Source organism: Microchirus variegatus, assembly GCF_963457635.1.
Source record: "Microchirus variegatus genome assembly, chromosome: 1".
Classification (NCBI taxonomy): Eukaryota; Metazoa; Chordata; class Actinopteri; order Pleuronectiformes; family Soleidae; genus Microchirus; species Microchirus variegatus.
This window is the reverse complement of record NC_139802.1, coordinates 33,474,439-33,499,674: the sequence shown is the minus strand read 5'-3', so window position 1 is coordinate 33,499,674 and position 25,236 is coordinate 33,474,439. Positions and strand designations below refer to the sequence as shown.

At 39.7% G+C, this 25,236-nt stretch overlaps 3 protein-coding genes across 5 annotated transcripts; all 3 read right to left on the bottom strand.

Annotated features, from left to right (window-relative positions):
- Positions 1-1,651: 1,651 nt before the first annotated feature.
- acadl (acyl-CoA dehydrogenase long chain) lies at positions 1,652-7,595 on the bottom strand. Its single transcript, XM_083900404.1, has 11 exons — positions 7,464-7,595; positions 6,509-6,661; positions 5,999-6,136; positions 5,732-5,896; positions 5,086-5,152; positions 4,823-4,987; positions 4,645-4,746; positions 4,349-4,462; positions 3,645-3,772; positions 3,483-3,569; positions 1,652-2,870 (listed from the first exon to the last, which is right to left on the bottom strand). The coding sequence occupies exons 1-11, from the start codon at positions 7,553-7,555 to the stop codon at positions 2,777-2,779; spliced, it is 1,305 nt and encodes a 434-aa protein (XP_083756530.1). The 5' UTR covers positions 7,556-7,595; the 3' UTR covers positions 1,652-2,776.
- Positions 7,596-8,794: 1,199 nt separating this feature from the next.
- On the bottom strand, positions 8,795-12,118 carry mylz3 (myosin, light polypeptide 3, skeletal muscle). The gene is made up of 6 exons (XM_083889104.1): positions 11,994-12,118; positions 11,481-11,508; positions 9,893-10,036; positions 9,618-9,788; positions 9,426-9,503; positions 8,795-9,313 (listed from the first exon to the last, which is right to left on the bottom strand). Exons 1-6 carry the CDS (start codon positions 11,994-11,996, stop codon positions 9,285-9,287), a joined length of 453 nt encoding a protein of 150 aa, XP_083745230.1. The 5' UTR covers positions 11,997-12,118; the 3' UTR covers positions 8,795-9,284.
- Positions 12,119-15,127: 3,009 nt separating this feature from the next.
- lancl1 (LanC antibiotic synthetase component C-like 1 (bacterial)) lies at positions 15,128-23,443 on the bottom strand. 3 transcript variants are annotated; one of them, XM_083894702.1, is made up of 10 exons: positions 23,367-23,443; positions 22,912-23,021; positions 22,085-22,202; positions 21,647-21,857; positions 21,124-21,271; positions 20,459-20,605; positions 19,824-20,006; positions 19,313-19,489; positions 16,862-16,934; positions 15,128-16,345 (listed from the first exon to the last, which is right to left on the bottom strand). In XM_083894702.1, the coding sequence occupies exons 2-10, from the start codon at positions 22,996-22,998 to the stop codon at positions 16,269-16,271; spliced, it is 1,221 nt and encodes a 406-aa protein (XP_083750828.1). In that variant the 5' UTR covers positions 22,999-23,021; positions 23,367-23,443; the 3' UTR covers positions 15,128-16,268. The 3 variants fall into 3 exon arrangements, with proteins under 3 accessions (XP_083750828.1, XP_083750829.1, XP_083750830.1); XM_083894703.1 differs by having other exon boundaries at positions 23,393-23,425; XM_083894704.1 differs by having other exon boundaries at positions 23,294-23,383.
- Between the last annotated feature and the right edge of the window lie 1,793 nt (positions 23,444-25,236).

Here is a 25,236-nt window from a genome sequence, read left to right as displayed (position 1 = left end):
GACATGACACAGACTATAGGCTATAATACATATAAAATATTATTATTCTGCCATTCTAACTGTGCAAACCCACTGTCTTTTATCTTCCACAGACGAGTGTGTTGCATTGCAGTGCATGGCTGTGTGGAGCGGCGCCGGTTTCAGCACCAGCAGGCGTGGACCAGAACAAAAGACGCAGGCTGCAGCTGCAGCAAACACCGGCGACAAATAAATAAATAAATAAAACACAACATAAGCTGAATGACAATACTGACTCCACACACACACAAGCAACGCTGAAGGGCCACGTCAGGATGCAATTAAAGATGCAAGACGCAATCCAGACACACATCCACTGACCCTCTTCAGCTGAGGATCAGTGGACAGCGACACTGAAACACTATTGAGACTTTGCTGTCAAATGAAAGGAAGTCCACGCTTAAAGTGAGAAAAAAACCCCACTAATTTGGCGAAAAATGAAGGAGCAAGTGTATGAGCTCTTACCTGGAGGTTGAGGCTGCTGAGCGGCACTAGTACCCTGTCCTGTGTGTGTGTGAAGACAAGCCGTATGATCCCTCCCATTGCAAACGCTCCCGTAAGTGCACAAGTGCGTGCGCAACAGGATTTCCCCCGGACACTTGTCAGTACTGGAATCCGCAGGGAAGTTGGAAGGTGTCAAACTAATGGTCCACTGTGAGTTTCAGGTGAAAATATTTCCATTTAGCAAAAAAAATAAAATTGGATATAAAATATGTTTTACTTATGCTATTTTGAGGTTACAATCACCTGAATGTGTGGGTTGCTGTTTTCATGACCACAGAACAATGACGCATCTCCACTACATGGTCCCAGCACGACTTGTCTCACCTCGGCACGGTGCAGTGATTTTGCTTTTCCATTAGTGATAGTACCGAGTACCTGGTACTTTTTTTAGTACCTGCTCTGGCAAGGTTCCAAGCAAGCTGAGTCGATGCTATGCGTGACGTCGTCAGACTGCCTGGCCACCGATTGGTCAGCTTGTCCTCACTAGAAGAGGCATGAGCAAGACATGCGACACAAGAATCAAACCGGATACAATGCCGAACTGTAAATCAAATAAAATGACTTAAAAAACCTGATAACGTGTATTAATCTCCTACATTTAGCACGGAAATGTCTAAAACCTCATCATTTACTAATGCTGAAATCCCCTGCTGCTGTATTTCAGTTCAATGTCATGCAGGAAATACTGAACTAATCTGTTTAATCAAGTCATTCTAATGATTCAGTACATCGAAAAACAACTGTTTTACAAGTCACTAGGTCAAAAAGTGACAGTTTCATGCAGCCGTGCTGTGATGACTATGCCTACTTTGAGGACGTACTATCGTAATGGAAAACCAATCAAAACCAATCAAAAACATGGAATTGCCAGCAGCATTAGACTTACATCGGGATCGGGTCTTCTCCAAGGAGTCCACCATGTTAGACCATTGCGTTTTTTTTTAATAAACAATACTTCTTGACTTTAACTGCTAAATGAAGACTACAAGAGATTCTCCTCCATGCTCAGAGTGGAAGGGCGAGGTAAGAAATACTCTGCCACAACATGTAAGTTCACCAGTAAATGAAGCATTATTCAACCACTGAAAAGCTTCACAGTTTTTTTTCCTCTTTTTATTTATTTATTTTTCTCTTTGCAGGGAAACAAAACTATCAACCAATCAAGACGAACAGAAATAGGCTCAGACATGAAAAACAAGCATTTCCCCATAAAATGTAGTTTAGAATGGTGCAGTTCTTGACATTACCCACCTGTGGCACAAGGCCCACATCGGATCCCTCAAAATTGTAATTTCCACCACAAATTTGATTTTCTTTCTTTTCTGATTTACCATTGTGCTAGAAACTGTGTGAACACATTTTTAATTTCACAATATATTAGACTATTTCAGTGTTTTTTTGCCAGTTTGTTTTGATAAAAGTGTGGAATAAATTTAGGACAAAAAAGAAGAAACCTCTCGATCATTCTGTCTCCGCGTTGCACTTTGTCACCGCAGACAAATAAACTAAATATTTGATAGTGGTTTGAATGTAACTGACATTTATTTTTAAATTAAGGACTTGCACTGTGAATGAACTCTTTAAAGAATGAGCCCAAACTCAATGTACATGTATGTTGAATGATTTAAATCTAAAAAAAAATGTATGAAAGAGACTGAGGCCTGGACATAAGGCAAAAAAGTAAATGATAAAAATAAAGGTGAAACTTTATAGGTGCCAGGTGCATGTGTTGGAAGTCTGTTCAAGTTGTTATTTCTCTAAATGTGAACATATACTGCCATCTACTGGTTGAAACGACACAATGCAGCGAGGAGGAATCAAACTATGAACACTGATATACTGCCATTAAATAATTTTGAGGTTTTGTTTGTTTTAGCATTTAGCAATTCTGACTGATCCTGTTAAGTCACTAATGCAGAGGCTATTAAGGCTTTGTTTACAATGTTAATGTTGATGTCCAGAATTTGTATTGTATATAGTATGAATCCTAAAACCTTTTTTTATATAGCACCTTTCAAAACACAGTTCAAAAGTGCATTACGGGAAACATTGTAAAAGAAAAACACCCACCAATGTTAGTACACAACAAAATCATTGTTGTTTGCCAACACGATTAGCTGCAAAACTGCCCCTGGATATGAATGAGTCAAACTGCATTATACTGACAAGTTTTCCTGGTGCAATTAATCACAGTATCGGCTGTGCCTATCAAACCCACCTTCTCGCATCCAAGGAAAAACGAGCTATAAATGTCTCAGGTTTGTCTGACAATGCTGCGTGCTATCAGCTCCTTCATGATCTCATTGGTGCCTCCATAGATGGGCTGAATACGCGAGTCGACAAAAGCCCTGGAAAGACAAATGTGGATATAAGACATAGATATTAATATACTGTAAACTATACATAAAGTGCAAAGTAAGGGTTTATAAAATGTGTATGTAATGCTCAGGAGTGTCCTGACAACACCTGGCAAACAGATGTTTTTCACATATATAAAAATGGACACATCTTCCAGGTTTCTCTGGAAGTTAATCAGGAAATTAGAATATATTAAATAGTCACGAGTTGCAAAAATAAGTCTCTTCTTACTCGATTTATAATGTCAGAATGTCTTCATCTTTTACATCTTCCTGTGGAGTTTATGGTCTCTCCAATTACCCAATGGTAATTAGGTAATTTTGGTACATGTTTCAGATGGTATTGTCCAATAGCAGCCAGGTTGTGGGTAAAGCCTCTTAACTTCGAGGTGCAAAATATCAAATTGCAATTCTAGTGGCTTCAAAACCAATCACAGGTGTTATCAGTGTATAACGGAAGACAAGCTTTTTTAAAAACTGCATACAAATCTAATGAATGAATGCTTGAGACTTTTGCTGTGTAATACTTCTATTGTCACAATAAATGAAATGCATAATTTTTGTCTCCCTCCCTCCTTGTTGCACTGGCTGATTAACTCTTACCTGGCGATGGGGTATTCCCACATGTAACCCCAGCCTCCATGGAGCTGTAGGCACTGAGTGGCCACTTTGTTCTGAAGGTCAGACGCCCTGTAGAACAAACAAAAACACATGTAAGCACGCTGATTATAAAGTTAGAAAGGCTGGTGAATCATTAAAACTCACCAGTACTTGGCCATGGAAGCCGTGGCAGCATCGAGGCGTTTCTGAGCGTGGAGCTGAAGGCAGTTGTCAAGAAACGCTCGGCCTACGCAGATCTCAGTTTTCAACTCTGCCAGTTTGTGCTGCACAGTCTTTGGTGACGAAAAATTAATTCAATGACATGTTTATTAAATGTATTTATTATAAATATGTCATCCAGCCATCCTCTACCCGCTATATTCTCCACATGCGGGTCATGGCAGGAGCTGGATTGGGAACACCATGGACTGTTTGCCAGTCACAGGGCCCCAACCATAGACAAACAACCATCCACTCTCACACTCACAGCCAATTTAGAGTGTCCAGGCGTTTGGACATAATATAGGGACCTAATCCCTATATTGCATGTTTTTGGACTATGGGAGGAAGCCGTAGAAGCCGGAGAAACATGCAAACTCCATGCAGAAAGGCCTTTGTTCCGACCATATCATTCAGGCTCTAATAGCCAAGGCTCATTCCTCTTCTGCCACGTATAGTGGTGGGGCAATGTTTACAGTATGGTAGTATAATTGTATAATCACTTTAAATTAAAAATAGTTTGGTTTCCATATCCTTGGAATTAGACTTTTATATGTACCTTAGGCAAAGGCCTTGCTTTATGGAAACAGTCATCTTGTGTCTCTACAGCATAAACCAAACAGAAAACCAGTTCAGTTTCTGTTACAGACCTGCAGGTGAGAGACCGTCTTGCCGAAAGCCTTCCTTTGCATGACATAGTTCCTGGTTTCCTCAAACATGAACTCGCAGCTCGCTATGGCCATGTCAGCGATCACCAAGCGCTCCTGTTTCAAATGACGATAACAAACGGACTGAATAAGGACCGTAACATCATAAAATACAACAAAGCAAACACTCCAGAAGCAATTAATGCAAGTAAATGTAATGTCAAATTAGTTGTATGTGTGTATTATTAGTATAGTATATTTCTTATCACATTGTTTCTTTGCACATTTCTATGTTTCACCTGAGGCAGTTCATTCATGAGGTAGTAGAATCCCTTGTTGACTTCACCCAAGATGGCATCAGCTGGGAGACGCACATCCTCGAAGAACAGCTCGGCTGTGTCCTTTAAAAGGAAGGATAAACAGGTTCAGACTCTAGTAGAAGAAGAGGGATAAAACATCGCCGAACCCTCCAAATACCTGCGCCTTCAGACCGATCTTCTCCAGTTTACGCCCTTTTTGGAAGCCCTTCATTCCATCCTCCACAATGAAGAGACTGATGCCATGCGCCACCGTCTTCGCCTCGCGGTTGGTCACGGCCACGACCACCACCACGTCAGACATCCAGCCGTTTGAGATGAACACCTGGTGACGTGAAATGGAAAAGTATTCAAGCTTATCCTGCCATGCATTCATATTTGTTTTGTTTTTTTGTTTGTATGCTTTTTCCTGCCACTCAGCACCTTGTTGCCATTGAGTATCCAGTCACTGCCATCCTTCTTGGCATACGTCTTCACACCTTGAAGATCGCTGACAAAATAAAGGGCAAAGGTCATCAAAGCTGCAGAATGTGGATTACCCAGTTATTTATGACTCATTCAGGATTCGTTATTCTCTTAGTGACAGATTGAAGGACTTTAAGAGGATGTGGCAACCAATTATTTCTTTCTTGAAACAGGATGCAGGATAAACCTGAATAGCACTTGGTGGGTGGGACGGGGTGGGACAGGGAGGGACTTATGCACTTTATTTTAATTATTCATTTTTGTATATTTTTCTATTTTCTCTCCCAGTTTTGTTTTTCATTTAGTCACTTACTTGTGACACCTTTTTGTTGCTTTTGTTACAGAAAAATTAAGCATTGTATAAACCAAGATGGTTGTATTTTTGATATACTGTCTGCTTCACAATAAAAATATTTGAAATAATAATTTATGACCCATTCAGACGTGGAGTCCATCCACGAGTGATCCAATCGTATAGACACCAGACACATTGCCAGGTGTGAACAGTCATACTTAGGCCTGCCCACATGCAATCTGATCAGAGTGGATGAGTGTTTCTACCAGATGCGACCGATGTGTATTAAATCCACGCTTTAGTCCTCACCTGCCTGCTCCAGGCTCTGTCATCGCTATAGCAAGAATGCTTTTCCCAGCAGTCACGTTAGGGATGAAGCGCTCAGTCTGCTCCTTGCTCCCGTAGTTGACGATGTAAGGCAAAATAATTTCGGAATGCAAGGCGAATCCTGGGCCTGTGCAGTTGCAGTACATTCTGGATGACATAAGAAGAATCAACACTAGTGTTAATTACTTTAGTGTTTGATGTAAGATAAGACGAGATAAAAGTGGTTTTTTTTATTCTATTTTTACTCACTGCTCCTCCCACACAACAGCAGCAGAAAACAGATCTCCTCCTATGCCACCATGCTCCTCTGGTACCATGATTCCCAGCAGGCCTTGTTCGCCAGCCTTCTCCCACACCTCCCTGCTCACCTGGCCTGCTTTCTCCCATCTGGAACAAATAAAATATAGAACCATGGTGACGTGGGGAATGACTGAAAATGAAAAAGAGGCTATTTTACATTTCATTATGGCCATTTTATGTTTATATGTAAACCTTGTGCACCAAATTCTCACTTTATAGTTGTTTTAAGTCTATTATAAGGTCCTTTTTATATGTTAACAATATACAGAGCAGAGCAGAGCAATAAAAATGGAGCAACTAAACAATATACTTTACAATAGAGCAATAAAATTAACAAAACAATTTTACAGTGCATAAAATCAGTATAAACAGAGGATTCATGTGACGAGATGGAAAACAGTAGTGAAAGTGATAATGCCAGCTGAAGTCATTGTAATGGAGGATGATTATTACACCTACTCGCTGTGGTAAGGTACTACCTCCTCTTGAAAAAAGCGGCGTACATTTTGTCTGAAGAGGTCGTGGTCCTCGTTCAAGATCCGTCGGGTCCCGATGTCCATTAGTGTCTTGGCACTGGACGTCTCCGGACGGTGACCCGAGTGTTGTGATCGACTGGGAAAAAAGCAAAAACAAAAAGCAACACACGACAGATAAATTAATATGGGAAGAGTGACATTGCTTTTTTGACATTTTTGGTGTACCAACACTGACATAATATGATAGACAGAAAATTAAATTGATTAAATTAGATGATCTGTGAGTGAGTGATTAATTTAAGCTCTCTTTTTGATTGAGTTAGACATGCTTTATAAAGCGCCCATTATCTCCATATATATATTGAAATGAGATCCTACCAAATTATGGTCAGATGCTAAAATACAACCCAAATCTACTGTCAAGAATATTTCCAATTTCTATCTCGACAACATTTCAAAGAATTATTAGTCTCACACCATGAAATAACACAATATTGTAATGTATAAGTATTTTTCTCCCACCCCTTCTGTTCAATTGCCTTTTTATATAAAATCTGGAATCAATGATTAATTACTGATGGTTTTCCTTATGATATAGCAGCCACAACGTTGTTAACAGTTATACATGTTTATATACTTAACCTGAGCCTTTTTTGCTTTCAAAATAATATGTAACTCAGTCAGTTTTTATATTTTGTAGTACATGGCTAAATGAGGACAACGTCACTATTTTATATGTTTGACAACTAAAGAAAAATAGCATGAAACCTAAAAAATACACTCTACTGTTTCTCTGAGACATTATTCAGATGATTGAGAACAGCTGTGTGGTTTCAAAGTCGGTACGGGTCGTTTTCTCGCGGTGTTTTTTTTTTTTCAAGCTCGCGAGACAATAAAGGTCAAAAAGACAAACTTAGCATTTCAGGACACAGTTTTACCTGGCAGCGGCTGCGGACAGCAGCTGACCTCGACTGGACACATTTCTCAAAGTCAGGAGAGCAGACCTGACCACATTAGGAGGAGAAAACATTCTCGTAAACACAACTCGACACAGGAAGAAGAGTTCTCGGACCTACTTGGAAAAGTTAGAACAATACTTCCAGTCTCGCGAGATCCACGCAACATTGATCGACGTCCGTTCTAGTGTACAGCGGTCGAAGAGTGAAACGAAAATAAATTAAATGAATAATAATTTTTAAAAAAAAAGTACCCTGACCACGACAAAAACAAAATAAACAATAATAATAATTGAAAAAAACAAAAAACACTTAAAAAACAAACGAAAACACGATGGCGAGAACGACTTGGCATTTTGAAGCAACTTTATTTAAAACAGAAGAAAGTAACAGTGTCTAACTGAATGTGTATTATGTATTGACAGCAAACTAAGATGATGGAATGAATGAAAACCCCGACATTAAATGTTTTAATACATGAAAATAATATGTAAGCAGAAATAAATAGCTGAATAAAATACTGATATGATTACAGAGGGAAAAGAGGATATATTATGGATATAATATGGAATATTTTATGATAATTAAGTTAATTCAATTCAATCAATGGCCCAGGGGGCATTTCAAAGGCACAAGAAGCAGTTGCCATTAAACACAAAATAAGTCAACAAAGTTCTGAGAAGTTATAAATAAGAGTCAAAAATATTTTTTGGATTGAAAAAGATTATATAAAAGCAGTATTTACACAGGTTGCTATGAATATATCAGCATGGTTAGTTCAATGTCGAGGCTGCTATATTATTCATGGACAATCCACCAAACTGCAGGAAGTTACAATTTTTGATCCCAGGAAAATGTAATTTAAATATTTGAAGTCTATTCTGTATTCTGTATATTTTAAGTTTATTTCTGTATGCTGCATGTTTGAATAGCTGCAACCTTGTCCTCGGGCCCAGACACTTTTGCTGATTATGATTTTCAATCTCTGTGAGTTCCTGATTAAATAAAGGTTGAATAAAACTAAAATAGAATATAAAAAGCTGTTATATATATTTCATAACTGATATGGTTGTTGTTAAAACTGCAGGCCAAGCCAACACAGTGAGATGTGTGTGTTTCAAGTGAGTAGTAATTGAGCGTTCAATGTGAACATTTTTATAATTACTTTACAATAATAATAATAACAATAATGAGTTCAACTTTAGATTTGCAAGATGTTCTGTTTTCAAATGTTATATGGTCATGCTTACAATATTTTTTTTCTTCGAGAATTTGTGGTCAATGAAGGATCAAGAATCAACCCAGATGGGATGTACGTTGGAAAAGTTTATTCTGAAATGAACAGATTGAAAATAAATAAATCTTTTCAGGGAAGTGGGCGACGTTTGGCGGTCAATCCACGACCATTCTCCAGCACCTTTGGCATTGCTGGGCCAGTGTTGGCGAGACTGAATGAGGTGGCGGTGGGAAGGCAGGGATCTACCCTCACTTGATGAGCGGTCACCCCTTCTCCCCCGTTCCTCACCCCATGCGGAGAGTGGAGACGCGCCACCGGGGGGGGAGTAGAGGCCGAGTGATGGGGTTCTACAACGGAGAGGTGGTAGTGATGACCCGAGAGAGGAGGGCTTGAGACGAAGCTTACAGGAAAACAAAATAAACAACAAGATGGACTTGCTTCAACATCCCTTGTACATAGTCCTTGTCTTTCCTTGGTTGGTCTTTGAAACAGTGTAGATGTCCCGAACACTGCTAGGCTGTCTGTAGACAAGCTACAGTTTCTCCAGCACTCCTACTGCTGGCCTCTTACACAGACATGATGTGCTTGACGAAAGCTGAGGGGAGGGAGAGACAAATCATATATTTCACATATTTTATATCCATTACAAAAATGATAACAACAAAAAACAATAAAATGATAAAGAATAATGTGAAATAACAACTCACCCTCATAGTGCACACTGCCGTTCTCGTCCTCCTGGCCGGCCATGAGGGCCTCAATCTCCTGCTCGTTCATCTTCTCTCCTGCAGTCATACACAAGCAACCATGTCAGGTTCATTTCACACACATGCTCACATACTATACTATACTATATTTGGATGTGTCTATATTTGGGAGAGTGGCCACATGAGACTGACCCAAGGTGGACAGCACGATGCGCAGCTCAGCACCCATGACTGTGCCGTTGCCCTCCTTGTCAAAGACGCGCAGACCCTCAACGTAGTCGTCGTAGGTTCCCTTGGGCAGAGCGTCCACCTGCTTCAGCATGGGCATGAAAGCGTCAAAGTTGATCCTCTTGTTGGCCATGTCTGTGGATTCACAACACAGTCTCCATCAGTGTCAAGCATCCAACCCGTATTTGTGTCCGTAACCTTTGTCAGAATTTAGTTCGCATGCAATGTACGGTTGTTACCATCAGCGTTTGGGTTGCCCAGGATTTTTACGACGTCCTTGTTGGTGGGGTTCTGGCCCAGGGCGCGCATGATGTCGGCCACCTGGTTGAAGGCCACCTGGCTGTCACCAATTCTGTCAAAGAGACCAAAAGCCTCCTTGAAGTCTGGCCAGGGAAGAAAAAGAGTCAAGAGACAAGTTTGAGTTACTCAACACCAATACACCAAGTTGGGAGAAGAAGAAGTTTCAAATGACAGTTTTGTGATTGTTAGAATCTTATGCCAGTGGACTTATAGCAAAATAAGATATGTTCAAGTGGTACAAAGTAATTTGTTGAGGCTGGATTACTACTTAACTTAAAAAGTAATGTTCATCAATGCTATTGTCTGAATTCTTTTTTTCAAGGGTTCTATGGCAGCTATATGGCATCATGTCACACTTATGTCATTGTTCGAAGTTAATTCGGAGTGACAGTTGTAGCTGAGGAGAAAACTAGGGAAGGTACAAAAGTTTGCTTCCTCTATGAATACAGGAAGTCAACTCCAAGTGACAGATTAATGCGATTTCTGAGGAGCAGCAGCACGAACAAGATGAACAGCTGTGATGTTCCGCCCCCTCCCTCCCTTCGACCCCTCTCCATTCCTGCCCCCTACATTTTGGGCCGACATCAGGGGCAAACTGATACACCCCGACAGCGTAGCCCAGGCCATATAGAGGCATGGGCCCCTGCTTGGAGTTAAACATAAGAATGCTGACCGCAGTGTAATCAACACCTTCTCTTGCTTGGCCTGCGTGCAATCCACTGGTAAGCAACTTAACGCCGCACGTGTGGTATAAATGTCCAAGAATGTACAGAAGAAGCACTTTTTCGGATTTGACTCCAAATGTAAATGGAGTCTATGGATATTACATTGAATACAGTATAGTGAATGGGAGGGGGCGGAGGGACTGAAATACTTGAAAAGAGCAGCTCAAAAAAATCGGAGAGCACATTTATAGAGGACAAATCTTTCAACGGTGAACAAAAGGGTCAGGATGGTGTGGTGGGTGGCTTTACAGTTTGGATTCCTTGTGTAATTGAATATCCCCACCCCTTAAAACCTTGGCCTGAGGATTAGCACCTCTGCTGCGTCAGGGCCACTGTGGCCTGCAAGACAAGGCTAGGGTTGTCTTAGAATAGACACAACTCAGATCCTTTCCGACAACTGGTCTACGGAATGGCGCACCTTATGTTGGTTGTTATGTTGGTTATTTTACTTCCTTTTACAATTAAATGTGGACAAAGAGATTACACAATTACACCACACGACCCTAGAGCTACCATTACAATCTTTTCTGTCAAAAATCCCTTGCTATAAATATTGACATGAGCTGTGAAGGGAAATAGACATGCTCTCTGCTGATGGTGATGCTGCAGGGAAAAGATGATGAGACCATCATCTCACACTATTTTGGACTCTGAAACATTATCATTTGTTATTCATCTAAAAAAAATTGTAATTTTTCGCTGCCACTAATTATAAATTTTTTTCACGTGCAAAAAAATGTTTTTGACACTCAAAGGATTATTTGTAAAGGATGAAGTTGGATCTGGTCTTTTCTTCACTTACCTTCAATCTGGTCCGGTGTGAACTCCGTCTGTCACATGGAAACACAAACACACAAATGTGTACACACACACATACACAACAACACAGAGACATGAATAGAAATGATTAATGAGTATACAGACAACACAGATGAAATCCAGCTCATGACAAATGTTCTTACATTGCTTAATTTAAGAAATGATATTAGACGCATGAAGAATGGATGGAACATAATGAACAGGCATTTTTGATACGGTCTGCACAGATAGTACAGGTAGAAATAGGAGTACAGTTTTCAACAATTAAATCATCTTTTTTTTTCGTCACAATTTATTAAGGCAAATTTTTCAGAGAAGTATAAAAATGCCAGTCTTTGTATCTCATCCCTAGCAGGATTTCAGAGGGAGAGAGATGGTATCCAAACTCATGCCACAAAGAATAGAATCACCCGATGTTGGATTGAAAAAGGCCAAAAAAGGTAACTCCATTGGTACTGCCCCACCCAAAAGGTCCAAAACACAACTTTGTACACACCATATTGGAGAGTAGGAGCTGCAGGGAGCGGAAAGAAAGGAGATGAGAAGCTGAAGTCCCAAGACAGAGTGGTCCTGAGCCATGGTCAAAGCCCCCTCTTATTTATCCCGGTCATGTGATGTCACGTATGCTAATGAGGTAGATCAGATGACATGTTGGAACATCTTTAACTTTCTTAGGGCAAACGGAAAGGAGAGCTGTGCGCCGTCAAAGCATTGGGAGTCGGCCTTTAGAAGGGGAAGGGGTTATTTTTAGAGAGTCAAAGAATTGTGTTAAGACTGTGAGTCCTGAGTCTCAAAGATGATCTTATCTTTACATATGTTCATATTAAGTAGAAAACATATTTTCATTGAATAGACATGACAACATTTTTTTGGTGTAAAGGTAAAAAAAAACTCAGCAACCTGAGAGTGTCACTTCAGACGGAACCCAGGCCCACAGATCGAATTTACAAGGTGGTATTTTTAAACTGGGACACAGCTCCTCCTCTTATGGTGAAATAACAGCAGATCAAAAACCTGCAGAAATGTTGTTAACTGGAAAAAGGTAACAATATAGGCTTTGGTTTAAGAGAACCACTTTACACTGTAAAGAAAACAAAGTAAAAGACAAGAAAAGCTAAGCTAAACGGAGCTAGGCTAAGATACGCTAAAACAAGCTACGCTAACTCAGGATATAAGATAGGCTAAGCTAAGAGGTTAGATAAAAAAGATGAGCTAAGACTAGATAAAATGTAACATCACACAAGATAACATAAGATAATCCAACAGCAGCTCAGTAAATGTAAACACCATGACATGAATTCTCAATTCTCAAATAAGATACAACCTCACTTAAGCTAACGAATACACTCAGTTCACTTGTAATATTTGATAAGGCTTAACTGGAACGTTAAGCACTTAACATTGTTAAGAAAAGTGCTGTATAAATAAATTATGTTATAATAATAATAACAACAATGATAATAATAACAATAATAATAAGTCCACTCACTTTTAGTTACACCTGTTCAACTGCTTGTTAGAGCAAATACATAATTAGCTAATAATTGGTAGCCACTCGGTGCATTTCGGTCTTGGTCTAGACTCAGAATGAGGAAAAAAGGTATTCAAGTGATTTTCATCGTGGTGCAGTATAAGAATTACCGAAATTGCTGGGGTTCTACTGGGGTTTTTGGGTCTGAAAAAGAGAACATACCCAGTGAGCAGCAGTTCTCTGGGAGAAAACACCTTCCAGAGGATGTCAGAAGTCAGAGAGTAGAATTACCTTTTTACCACTACAAGCTACACACAAGACTATCTATAAACACATAATATGTTAAATCTTGTGGCAGATGTGCTACAGCAGCAGAAACCCACACCACAGGGCCACACCTGCCATTCTAGTCCTGTGTACCTAATAAAGTGGTCAGTGAATATATTCACTTTAATAGGTTAAAAACATTTGACATAGTCAAAAAGATTTATTTCTTTAGTCTTTATGTAAATGTACTGTAGAACTTGTAGTCCACATAGCCTGTGCCCTCTTGGAGAATTGTCAATTGCAAGGCAGCTGAAAGCTCTAGAAAGTGCTAGAACCCACTGTCACCGGGGTTGCATTATATCGAAGCATAAAAGTGAGTTTATACAGTAGTTTAAACACTGATAATATAGTATATTCCACATATCCATAAAAAAGGTTGTTTTCCCACACTTGAAAAAATACATTTTATGTTGTTTCCCATGAACTGTTGACCGACACATTGTGTTTTGCATCAGACTTATGGTTAACATTATTGGCGTCACATTTTACAATGCTCTTGACTGTTGACTTTAAACGTGACATATATTTTTGTGAAAAACATTTTAATACTGTGCTAAAACATTCTAATAATATCTCACTCTGCACTTGAGAGACATCGAATGGCTACTGCAGATCAGATTCTCTGTGCCATTGTTTTGGATTTCTTTTTAATTATTAAGCTCATTAATGAATAGACACTAATGAATCATATCATATTCTCAATTAACAGAATACTTCCTGACTTCAAATGCAAGCAACAATAGCAATCACAATAAGCAAAACCTACTTTTATTGACATTTCTGTAACACCATATTATTTTGAAGTAAACCAGATTTCCAAGAGATAAACATTTAATAAATTAATTCTGACTTAATTTTTTTTACAGGTTATTTAAAAATCTTAACTAAAAGGCTGGAAACAAAAACAGCAAATTTATTTGGCAACCCCCAAAAAATGACTATGACCTATCTGTGGGCCCTGACCCAGACTCCGGGAACGTCTGCTGTAATCGCTTCAGGTTTCCATGACCATAGAGAATTAGAGTAGGCTTTCAAGGGTGTAATATCTGCTGTGTGTCAGAAATGCAAACTTATATTATTTACACAAAAATGTTTGGGTTCTTCCCTTTAAATGTGTGAAAAAGGCCAAAAAGACACAGCTAAGATGTAGGTCAAGAAACAAACGGTAAACAACAACGTACGCAAGATTATATAATTCACTGTGAGTGTGTGAACAGCTGTTGTGCTCATGCTACCAGACTTGACTTCTCATGTCTTGTCATTACAGAGCGTTCTGCTGCTGAACATCGGGAGGACTTTTGTAGGAGCAAGAGGGAGATGTGTCAGGGAGGACACACCCCGAGACAGATGAGCACTATTTTTACTTCCATTCCTGCTGGAGGTGTTTGGTTTCTCCTACGCTGGGCAAGTGGACTCTGTGAAGGTGGCAGTGAATGCCCCTTCTCTTTAAGACTCCCCGGTACAGTAACCAACCTCCCCTCCTCCTCCCTCCTGCTGGCCTCGGGTCATAAGAACGCACGGGCCGGGGGCTTAAAAAAGAGCAGCAGCATTGTGTCGCTGCGCGGTTTTCGGAGTCGCACATGAGCCTTATTTGGAATAGACACCAGACCAGCTGAGCCAAATGTTACAAGGAAGAAGGGACAGAGGATTTTCAGTCAACAATCACCGTCATATGTGGCTTCTTTTGCCAACTGGACACTCAATGTTTACTTGCATTATCACAAGGATAATACCTTACATAATAAAGGCATTGTGACCAGTTGAAGGTTTAGTGGAAAAAAAACAACAAAAACTCAATTATATATACATTTAGTTAGACTTTATTAGCCAGGTATGTTGATGTCAGCTATCTATTAGCTAGTGATTGTCTGCTGCCCCCTTGTGGGGTTTGCTGTTGCACAACATATATAAAAAAGGGACTGAGTTTCACAACAAACATGTTTGTTTATTGCTGCAACAGAGTGACAGCTTACATACCTAGTGCACTGTAGCCAACTTAAATGCTGAGGTTTCACAACAGCAACCCAAAGCATTAATTCACAATTTAACATAACACATTTACAGAATACTAGTGCAGTTTTTTGTTGTACGCAGAGCTTATACTTTTTTTTTTTTTTACATACAGTAGAAAGTGTCCTACACACTGCATGTTTGGAACATAATTCATACACTGCTTTGATGTGAATGGGGACAGCAAAAAAAAAAGTGTTTTAAGGAAACATCACTAAAATTGTCACTGTGCCCAGTCTGTTTTGAAAATGTACACAGAGGAGACAGACAGACTCTTCCTGGGACCAATATGTTTAGCTAAATATTCAACATTTCTGTATAATATTAAATATTAAGATTAGATGTCCAATCATGATGGTCCTGATCAAAACGATTATGATTCACAATATTACTGTGCTCATTGTAAATGTAAATAGATGGAACCTTCACTACACACCCTCCCTTTATTCTGTTTATAGACTTAATAAATCTTTAGGAAATGGCAGGAATTTTTTTTGCTAATTTATTGGGCGTCCCCGCTCACAGTTAACCTGCAAACTAATTAATGGGTCCTGACCCACTTTCCGGGAATAATAAGTGCTTTATATAAACCGACCTAAAATCACTATCCCCCACAACTATCCCTTTATTTGAAAATAACTTTTCTTCCAAAGAAGCCATAATGTTGAACAAAAACAACAGTTACTGAAATTTGGATTTGAAGTTATACACAAGCGAAACCCCAAACCAGCAAAAGAAGCTCTCACATTTACAATATCTTAATTGTTTCTTCCGTTAATGGCACATCAAGCTCCCACAGTGGTGAAGAGCAGCAGAGACACGTGACACAATATCTAAAGCAGGAGTCATGCTGAGCTTTTGTGTAACTTTTCAAATCCGTGAATTTAATTTACCATGCTGGATGCACAAGCGTGGAACTTCCAGTTATCATATCGTAGCCGAGTGAGTGCTGTGGAGAAGCTTTTACACCTCAAAGGCTGGGAACCGCGCCTTCATTGGCTGCAGAAGGTCGGCCAGGAAATAGATGGTGCCTGCCATGCCTGCAAACAGGGAGTGGCATTAAGAATAAAGTAATGTATTTCAGGTTTTATCAAGCATGGTTCTATGAGGTACTGACAGAGTACAATATCTTAAGTACACCACCATTTGACCGATTTTGCATCTAGAAAGTGGAGTTTGTTAACCTCTTACTGTCCTGCACCAAAGTCCATAGAGAAAATCAGTGTTTTTTAGCTCATGGCGACACAGAAGTTGCTGGTCTAGTGCTGCCCCCTTTGGTAAGTTTGCGTCCATTCGGTAAAGCCGAATGAAGCGTTTCAAACGCCAAAATCACAACATATTTGAACTTAATTAAGGAGAGAGAATTTGGATTAACAACTTCTGAATGCCATGAATGATGTGAAATGGCTGATTTTCTGTATGGGCTTTGGTGCAGGGGAGTGAATGGGTTACAAATTCCAGTTCCCCAAATGCAAGAAAAGGTGATTAACACATTCCTACGATATCATAGACATAAAGTAGGAATACAAAGAGGTATGTTAAAGATTGGATATTACCTTCAAAAAGTGAGAAGGGAGTATCAGGTGTTCGGCATCCATGTTTGCCATAGTCCATACACCAGTCTGCAAACTTCACAATTCAAAGACAGAGACAGAGAGGGCAGTATCATAATAACATTCCAACAGAGCGGTGTAGCTGAAGCGCCTCAGGAGAATATAGAGCAATGTCAACAACTGCTCAGACTTGTGCTCCCTGTGACATCCATGCATCTGTTGAGGTATCAGATTATGACCACAATGTCACTTTGTAGCACTGAGAGCATGTAACAAAGCTTCGACGAGACATTTGAAAAGTCTATTTCCATCCTCTATGAATAGATTTGTGCTAATCAATGTACACGCGGGCCACGGGCCACTTGGAGCGCATCCAAAGATGGCACACCTCTGCCTCACTCTGCCTCGGGAGGGACAGCTACCAACCTTTTATCAATAAGCATAAAACACCCGTGGCTGTCACATGCAGGGCTGTTTAAATTCACCCATAATCTACTGCTCATTCTTTGAGGATGGTGGCAGGAGCTGGAGCCAATCATAGATGACAGAGGGTGAGAGAGGCAGGATACAAACTGCACAGGTCACGGCTTTATCACAGAGCCAAAATACCAACAACTATTCTCACTCGGATTTACACCCAAGGTGAATTTAGGCCAAGTGTTGACATCCATCCATCATGAATAATCGCATGAAGATGGAGCTAAGTTCAGGTGTGAATGCTCCCAATCCATCCTGAATGTGTCCTCAGATCTGATCACAAAAAACTCATTCAAAGGTGGTTTGAGGAAACAAGTGACCACATTCCCGATCTTGAACGCAATCCATCCTCAGGATTAGATTGGAGTCTTTGGTTTCAATCTCACACTAATCTCACATTAATTAATGTATTTGCAGCCTCCTCCACAATATTAACACTGATGATCAAGTGTTTTTTTTTCTTTTTAGGGTTTAAAACGTATGTCATTACCTATTGCAAGTTACTTTTCTAATTGAAAGGAACCCATACTGTGCTGCACTGTCCTGATTGTCCATTATTCTTTCTTTCATCCATCCATTTATTTATATCTACTTATAATGTACCGATTGTTGTTATTCAGCCTGCCAGGCCCCAATGTGTCTTTGCTTTTTTTTTTTTTCGTTCTTCTGCGTTGTCATATATATATTCTGTGCTATTGTCAAGGAATGTTGTGTATTGTGTTTTTATTGTTAAATAAAAATAAAGTTCCAAAAAAAAAAAACGTATGTCATGTTATAGCAGCGGAAGTAGAGCTTAGATTAATTAAAGCGTTTTCTTCATCTCTGTAACAGGAGCATGCAAATCTTAAACTAGCCTACGCTGTCGGGGGCCGACAGCAAGGGGTATATCTGCGAACTTGTCCAATCCTCAACTTTCCAATATACCCAAAGTATACGCACTCGCACCTGCCACTAACTGTTTTAATTAATTATTAATAAATTCAATAAAATAACTGTTAAATATTATGATATAATGCTGACTACACTTTTTACATGTTCAAAGTATCCATATAAACTAGTTAACCTATTATACCTTGTTAAATATTATGAATATTAAAATGCTAACCACACCTGCCATATCTTCAAAGTGTCCAAATTTCATGAAAAAGCATACACTATGTTTAATAAATTTCATGAAAAAGCATACAATATGTTCAAACTTTCCATTCAATGCATTAATAAAGAAATGGAGGCTTAACTATTTTTTATATGATAATTAATACATTTATATTATAATGTAATAAATATTATGAATAAGTGCTAAATAAACCCATGATATCCTCAAAGTGTCCAAATGAGCTCAATAATAAAGAAAAAATGCCGTACCTATTTTTTCTGTGTTCACTAATAAGTTAACTTATTATGTAACTATTACCAATCATAGCCAAAGTAATAATGATTGTACTTGTAGATAGTTGTTACATGAATCATTGTACAACATTTGAAGGCAATATCTCCATCAGTCTGGAAGATAAAGCCGAAAAAATATGTATTTAGCACAATAAATTAATTAATTTGCTAATTAATAATAAAGCTACAAAGATAGGGATAATACTCAGGTGGTATGTGATGCCCATGCAAAATTTGAAGCCAATACCTGCAATTCTTTGGAAGATACAGGGGCGAAAATATGTTTTTTATATCATTAATTAATTAACTAATTAACTAATTAATAATAATGGTAGACAGCTCAAAATCAATAGGGATCATCTACAGGGGGTATGTAACCCATAAAAAAATGTAAGGTCTTTTTCAGTTATCGCGTTAACGGCTAAAATCTGCGACGCGGACGACGCGCGAGACCGATTCCATAATATCCGCGCGCATTTCTCACGGATATAATAACAAATAATACTGTATTTCAGTTGTTTTATCACTCGCACTGCTACTTCCTTTGCTTACGTACGTATACAAGTTACATCACAACGCATCTCTCACCATGCAGGCTCTGTAAAGGTGCTTGGGGTCCTGTGTTTGCCGGTAGAGAGCCAGGAAGACATAGGCGTTACCGGCAGCTCCGTGACACAGCCCGTAGCCCTTCTTCAGCAAACCCCACCGCCACACCACTTCTCCACACTGCAAAGCATACTCAAGGTACTGAGCAATGCCAAACACCTGGAGTGAGAGGTGACACAGAGGACAATAAAAATGATTATATTTATGTCCATATGGCTTAAGCATTTATGTGATTTTCCTTGTAAACAATACAAATGTCACGCAAAATTCGAGATAGAATAATCGAAAGATGTGTACTTTAGATTATTGCATGTATGAGCTGTTTGTTTTCAAATGGGGGAAACAGCAGCTAACAAATCAATATTGCAGCCCAGAGTGAACTAAACATTGTCACAAGGTGGTGCTCTGACTCCATGAAATAAAAACTTAAATTCTGAAAACCTGAAGACAATCCATCATAATATTTTGACACAAACTGTACTGTGTCACTTGCCTTGTACGCCTGCAGGAGCATGTAGATGACGCCCGGGGATCCATGGCACCAGTGCACCAGCAGGTCTCGGTCGTCGCCGATGCAGGGAGGGTAGTTTCCCGTGGGGAACTTGAGTCGGCACACGTGGTTGACGCTGGGCTTTACCAGCCGGTGCACGTGCTCCTCCAGAGCAACAAAGCCTGGCTGTGAGGGAGCGAGAGAGATGACTGTTTAAGAAAAAAAGCTACAACACTTGAAGTTTATCATGACTTAAATAAATGATTCGCTTTCATCAATAAAGGTAATTGCATGTCACAATGATGCAGGGCAGACATTCAGGACATGATATGGACACAAAATCCTTGTGGAGGATTCACAACTACAAATTCTTAAAGGTCCAGTGTGTAAAATGTACAGGTACAATTATTTTCAAATCCCCTGATTTTACAAATGCGGCCATTTTGGACACCATGTTTTTACAATAGCCCATAATGGAAAAACTGAACATCTTTGATGCTAACTGAAGGCTAAATAGTTTCTTCAACAAACTTGGAAGGGAAGGGTGAGGTGAGGGATATTCAGCTGCAACATTTTTCCACACTGTGCCTTTAAATCTCTGTATTATAATATGATATGATATAGGAGTCCTGCTTTACCTGCATCAGGTAATAGTAGATGCCGGCCAGTCCGTGGGCGGCGCCGACATACTGCTCCTGGTACCACTCGTACATTAGAGGGCTCTGGTTCTGGATCCTGAACTTCCTGCTGAGGTGGTCACCTGACACCAGCACGGCCTCGCTGACCTGAGGACGGAAACAACAACGTCCCGACTCAGAGGTCACATCTTATCTGTGCAACTGCAACAGATCGATGGAGGAAAGATGAGAGTGATCGGACATGGAGGTGTGAAAATGATCGAATTAGGAGCGAAGGAGGATTGTCAGGGGAAGTGACCTAGAAATGAGAGAGGAAGAGTCAGGTGATGCATTTCCAATGTTGGCAAGTCACAAAGGATCTGTGGTTGCTGCACTAACATGAGTTCCAAAATAGAGGTTGACTAATAATGAAAGAAGAATAATGATAGTTTGAAGTGTGAAAATGCCTGTACTAGATTAATCGGTCCCTATCAGCATCACAAATTAGCAATCAGCTGCATGGATTAGTTAAGACTGACACTGGCATCTGTCATTGGTCGACCTCGACTCCACACGATAGGCAGAGCCAGGGTGTAAAATGTGCTATCAGAGTGGATTAATTAGTCAGTGTCTACTACAAAAAGAGTGAAATTTGAAAGCATTGCTGTCTTCTGGCTCTGACCCACCTGTTGGATATACTGCAGTGGGATCCGGTCGTGTCCCAGCTGCTGGTTGATGAAGACGAGGGAGTAGAGGTAGCCCATTCGCCCGTACAGCAGCTCATCTGGCAAGCCACCTGATCCCTCCACCACCCTCTGGTGATCCTGCAGCAATCTGGGAAGAAAGAAACAAAAAAACAACAAGTGATAATTGCACCAATGCACCAAACCTCTTAATTAACTTACTGTTGAAGTGGGCAATAAATCTGATCCCACTTTTAACCGTGGCAGTTAAACTTGTTGAATCAGGAGTAATGGATCTGGAACTAAAGTGATGGTGATTGATCATTAACTTTAAGATTGTATATAGAGTAAACATGTTAAAAAACCTGATTTATGGCCTTTTATTAGAATTCACTGAATACTAATATGACCATGATCAAAATAAATTAAATATTACAAATAAAAAAATAATTTAGACTAAGAAATGTACATTTTCTCCCCACTTACCTTTAAGACAAATCTGAAAAGATGAACAGTTACTACGAACCTGTTGATGCACTCGTCGGTCTCTTGCCCCCTCTGCAGGCGATAGTAGACAACTGCAGCCACGGCCAGTGGCCCGGCATCTCCACAGAGGAAGGTGACATCATGGCGTCGGGTCAGACATTTAAGGCTGCGGCTGACATAGTCCAGAGCTCTGTGGAGGAACGTGTCCTCCCTGAAGACGTTGTGGAGGTGCAGGTAGAGCAAAGCGATGCCTTTGAAAGGACAGACAGACACATACTTGTGAAGAACAATTAAGAGAAAATAATATTTTATATCATGTTAATCAAAAGAAATGTCTAAAGTCCTGAAATGTTAATGTATTGTGGGTCGCACACAAGTTTTAATATAATATTAATCACATCGAGCAGCTCCTCTCTATGAGAGCAAAGGTTGTCACATATAAATTACACATGTAATGTAATGATAATGATATCATTACCTGCCCAGCCAGTGTAACTTGTGCAATTTCTGGGATCTGCAGAGTTCAGCCCCTCTTCCATGACGGCTAAAAGCTGACTGACCTTGTTGCTCAGCCTCTGGGCAAACTCGGATGTGAGCTGAAGGTAACGGAAAGTTAAAATAATGAGGGCGATGTCACACTTCATCGACTTTCATTCATATGGACAGCCTAACCTTCGAAACCTTGTTCAGGGTGTTTTAAGTGCGGTATTGACATTTTATCAGTACAATGAACCAGCCTGGGACCTGGACAAAAAATAGCATGGCTGCAACCAATAAATTTTTCAAAATGTTATACACTTCAACTTCCTTCAACAAAAAGCTATTAAAATCTATCTGCTTAAGTTTAGGATATCTTAAGAATTGATATGACGCTTTTTTTGCTATGAGACAGCCTTTTCCAGCTGTGAGCACAAACTTCTGTCTCCAATGCACCAAACTCCAGCGAAAATCAGCGATTTTACATCACAACACAGGAGTTTTAATCCAATGCTGCCTCTTTTAGTAAATTCGTTTGGGCTGTCTTGTGACTTCAATGTTTGAAATCCTTTCTTTGTAATTACAAAAGTGGCACAAACTTACCAAAGGAGGCAGCAGTAGACCAGCAGCTCCTGTGTCCCCACGCCAAAATCATAGATTTTATCTATGGACTTTGGTGTGGGAGAGTAAGCACTTCATAACATTTTCAGTAAGATTTAAAAAAAAAAAAAAAAAAAAAAAAAAACCTGTCTAGACAAACTGGCAAACATATAATTAAGATACGGTAGACTTTGAGCAGGCATATTCTGCAGTCATGTCATGCATTACCTTTCCCCCAGAGTCAAATATCGCTTGTGTGGCTGCAGGACTCCCATCATAGTCAGGATACGGGTTTTGCAAGGCTCGTGTGTCCATTGCTGCTCAGCTTTACTGCAAATCTGGGTCAGAATAAAAAGAAAAGGAGAGACACGTAATTCAACACTAATCTGTAGAAAGATGAGGCGGATGAGCCAGAAGAGAATGTTGAAATGGAAGTGAGGCTGAGAATAGTGAGCTATCGATTTTATAACGATTTAACACAGCCATATAACGCTGCTCTGCAGGGCGACACACGCCCACACACACAAACTAGCTTCCAGTTAGCTTAGCCTCGCTGCTAAAGCTAGTGGGGGGACAGGCGAATTGTGTCATACGAGCGTAATTATCTTACAGATAGTCGCTTCGATATGTATTGCAATCCTGCAAACAAAAAAACGTCATACAATTACAAAACTTAAACGCACAGTTGCTTCGCAAGTGCTGCTCTCACTGCTTTGTTGATGTTGTTGGAAGCTTCTCAATCTGGCATGCGACATGAGTCTCACTAGCACGGTGCTGCCACCTGCTGTACCGGAAGCAATGCTACAGCTTCGTCTTCTTTAGATTTGACTGGCGGTTCACAACCCGCGTTTAGGTGAAATACCGCCACCTAACGGACTGGACATCTTATGATAATGGGATTATGGTCAAGCCAGCAATCATTCATCATTGTTTAGTTAAGTACTTACTTCCGGTTCTTCAAATTAAACCAAGAACAATATGTAGCAATATACATTTCTATGGCCATTATAATATTACAAAGCACTTTCATTGTGTGCCTTTGAAGAAATCCAGGATCAAATCAGCAAACAACATTTAGATAATTTTTTTTATCTTTGAAGTTGTATTAAATACATCATTATCAGTAGTTTATATAGCTTTAATTGTACTTCATGAAGAAGAAGCATAAAGTTCTTGGTCCTGCAGACCGCCATTGTGCCAGCTAGTGTCATCTAAATTGTTCATGGATTTAAATTATATATGTATTTAAATATTACAAAAATTGTACACAGTAAAATTATTCAATATGTGTGCATGAAGAACACAACATTTTAAACCATAAACAACTAATAAAAATTATGGATTTAATTTAATTCCACTTCCACCGAAATTGTTGAATAATCAGGTTTATGTTTGCTGTCATCTCATATAGATCATTGTTTGCTTGCCAACAAGGATTTCTCCAAGTATTAAGCCACATTTTGCTTTAGGATCAAACACTTATTTCAGTCAATAAAATATCAATGAATGTATTACCTTTTATTTAATGTTTTTCTCCTGGATTTCTTTGTTGATATTTTCTCTATCATATGTCCAAATGTCTAAAAAGTTCTAAACAGGATGTTGTGATGTTGCTCTATGGTTTCTCATCAGATTTCTCCTCTGGTCTATCCAGGTCACAGCAGATCACCCGAAGACATCACTCCCAAGTGCAGGTTTAAGCTATTTGCAAGTAATTTGGAAAATCAGGAAATGTTCTTCACTTCTCAGAGTGTCTCTCACATGAATGTTTCCAGTGCTTAAAGTTAATTGCACAACTCCACATCACGTCAGCGAACGCACCACACTCATTTTTAGCAGACTTTGACGTCTCTGTGTTTCAAAGTAGAAAACACTCAAGCCTAAATATTCATCGGGACAGCACATGCACGCACAGACGGCTGCCATAGCAACCGTCGTGTACCACCTATCTGCTCTTGACCTTCTGCAACACCCAAACAACATGACATTCCCATAGATGGTGATGATAATGGCTGTAGTCAAAGAGAAGACTGGCTCTGTATTGATTGGCACTTGCTGAGTCTCTCTGCGCTTTTCACGTTCCACAGTCTCTCTTATTGCAGAGATAGAAGCGCCATCAGGCCTGTAATCTCCTTTGTTCAACGTTCTGAAAATAAAATAAGGCCACAATGTTGTGGCAAGACTGTAGTCAGTCAGTCACACTGCAGTAGGATTCTTCCTCTGAGGATCTGTGATGACTGTTTTGTCTTTGTAAAAAAGGCCTCAGTCGCTTCTCCTTCCCCTTTGTTCCCACACTTCACTCTGCTTCTCTTTGTTTTAATCAACTTCCTGCTCCAGATTTCATCAAAACTGAGTCCTAATTAATCATCGCTGTGAACTAGAATCTTTGTTCTCGGCTCATTCGGCTCCGCACGTTTTTTGTGCATGCAGTCCTTTGTGATTAGAGAGATGAACGTTTAAGAATTATCCATGAGATCCACATAGTCTGTCTAAATACATCCATTTTCTACAGCTTTATCCTCCAGATGTGGGTCCCGTGTCATAAAGGGCGAT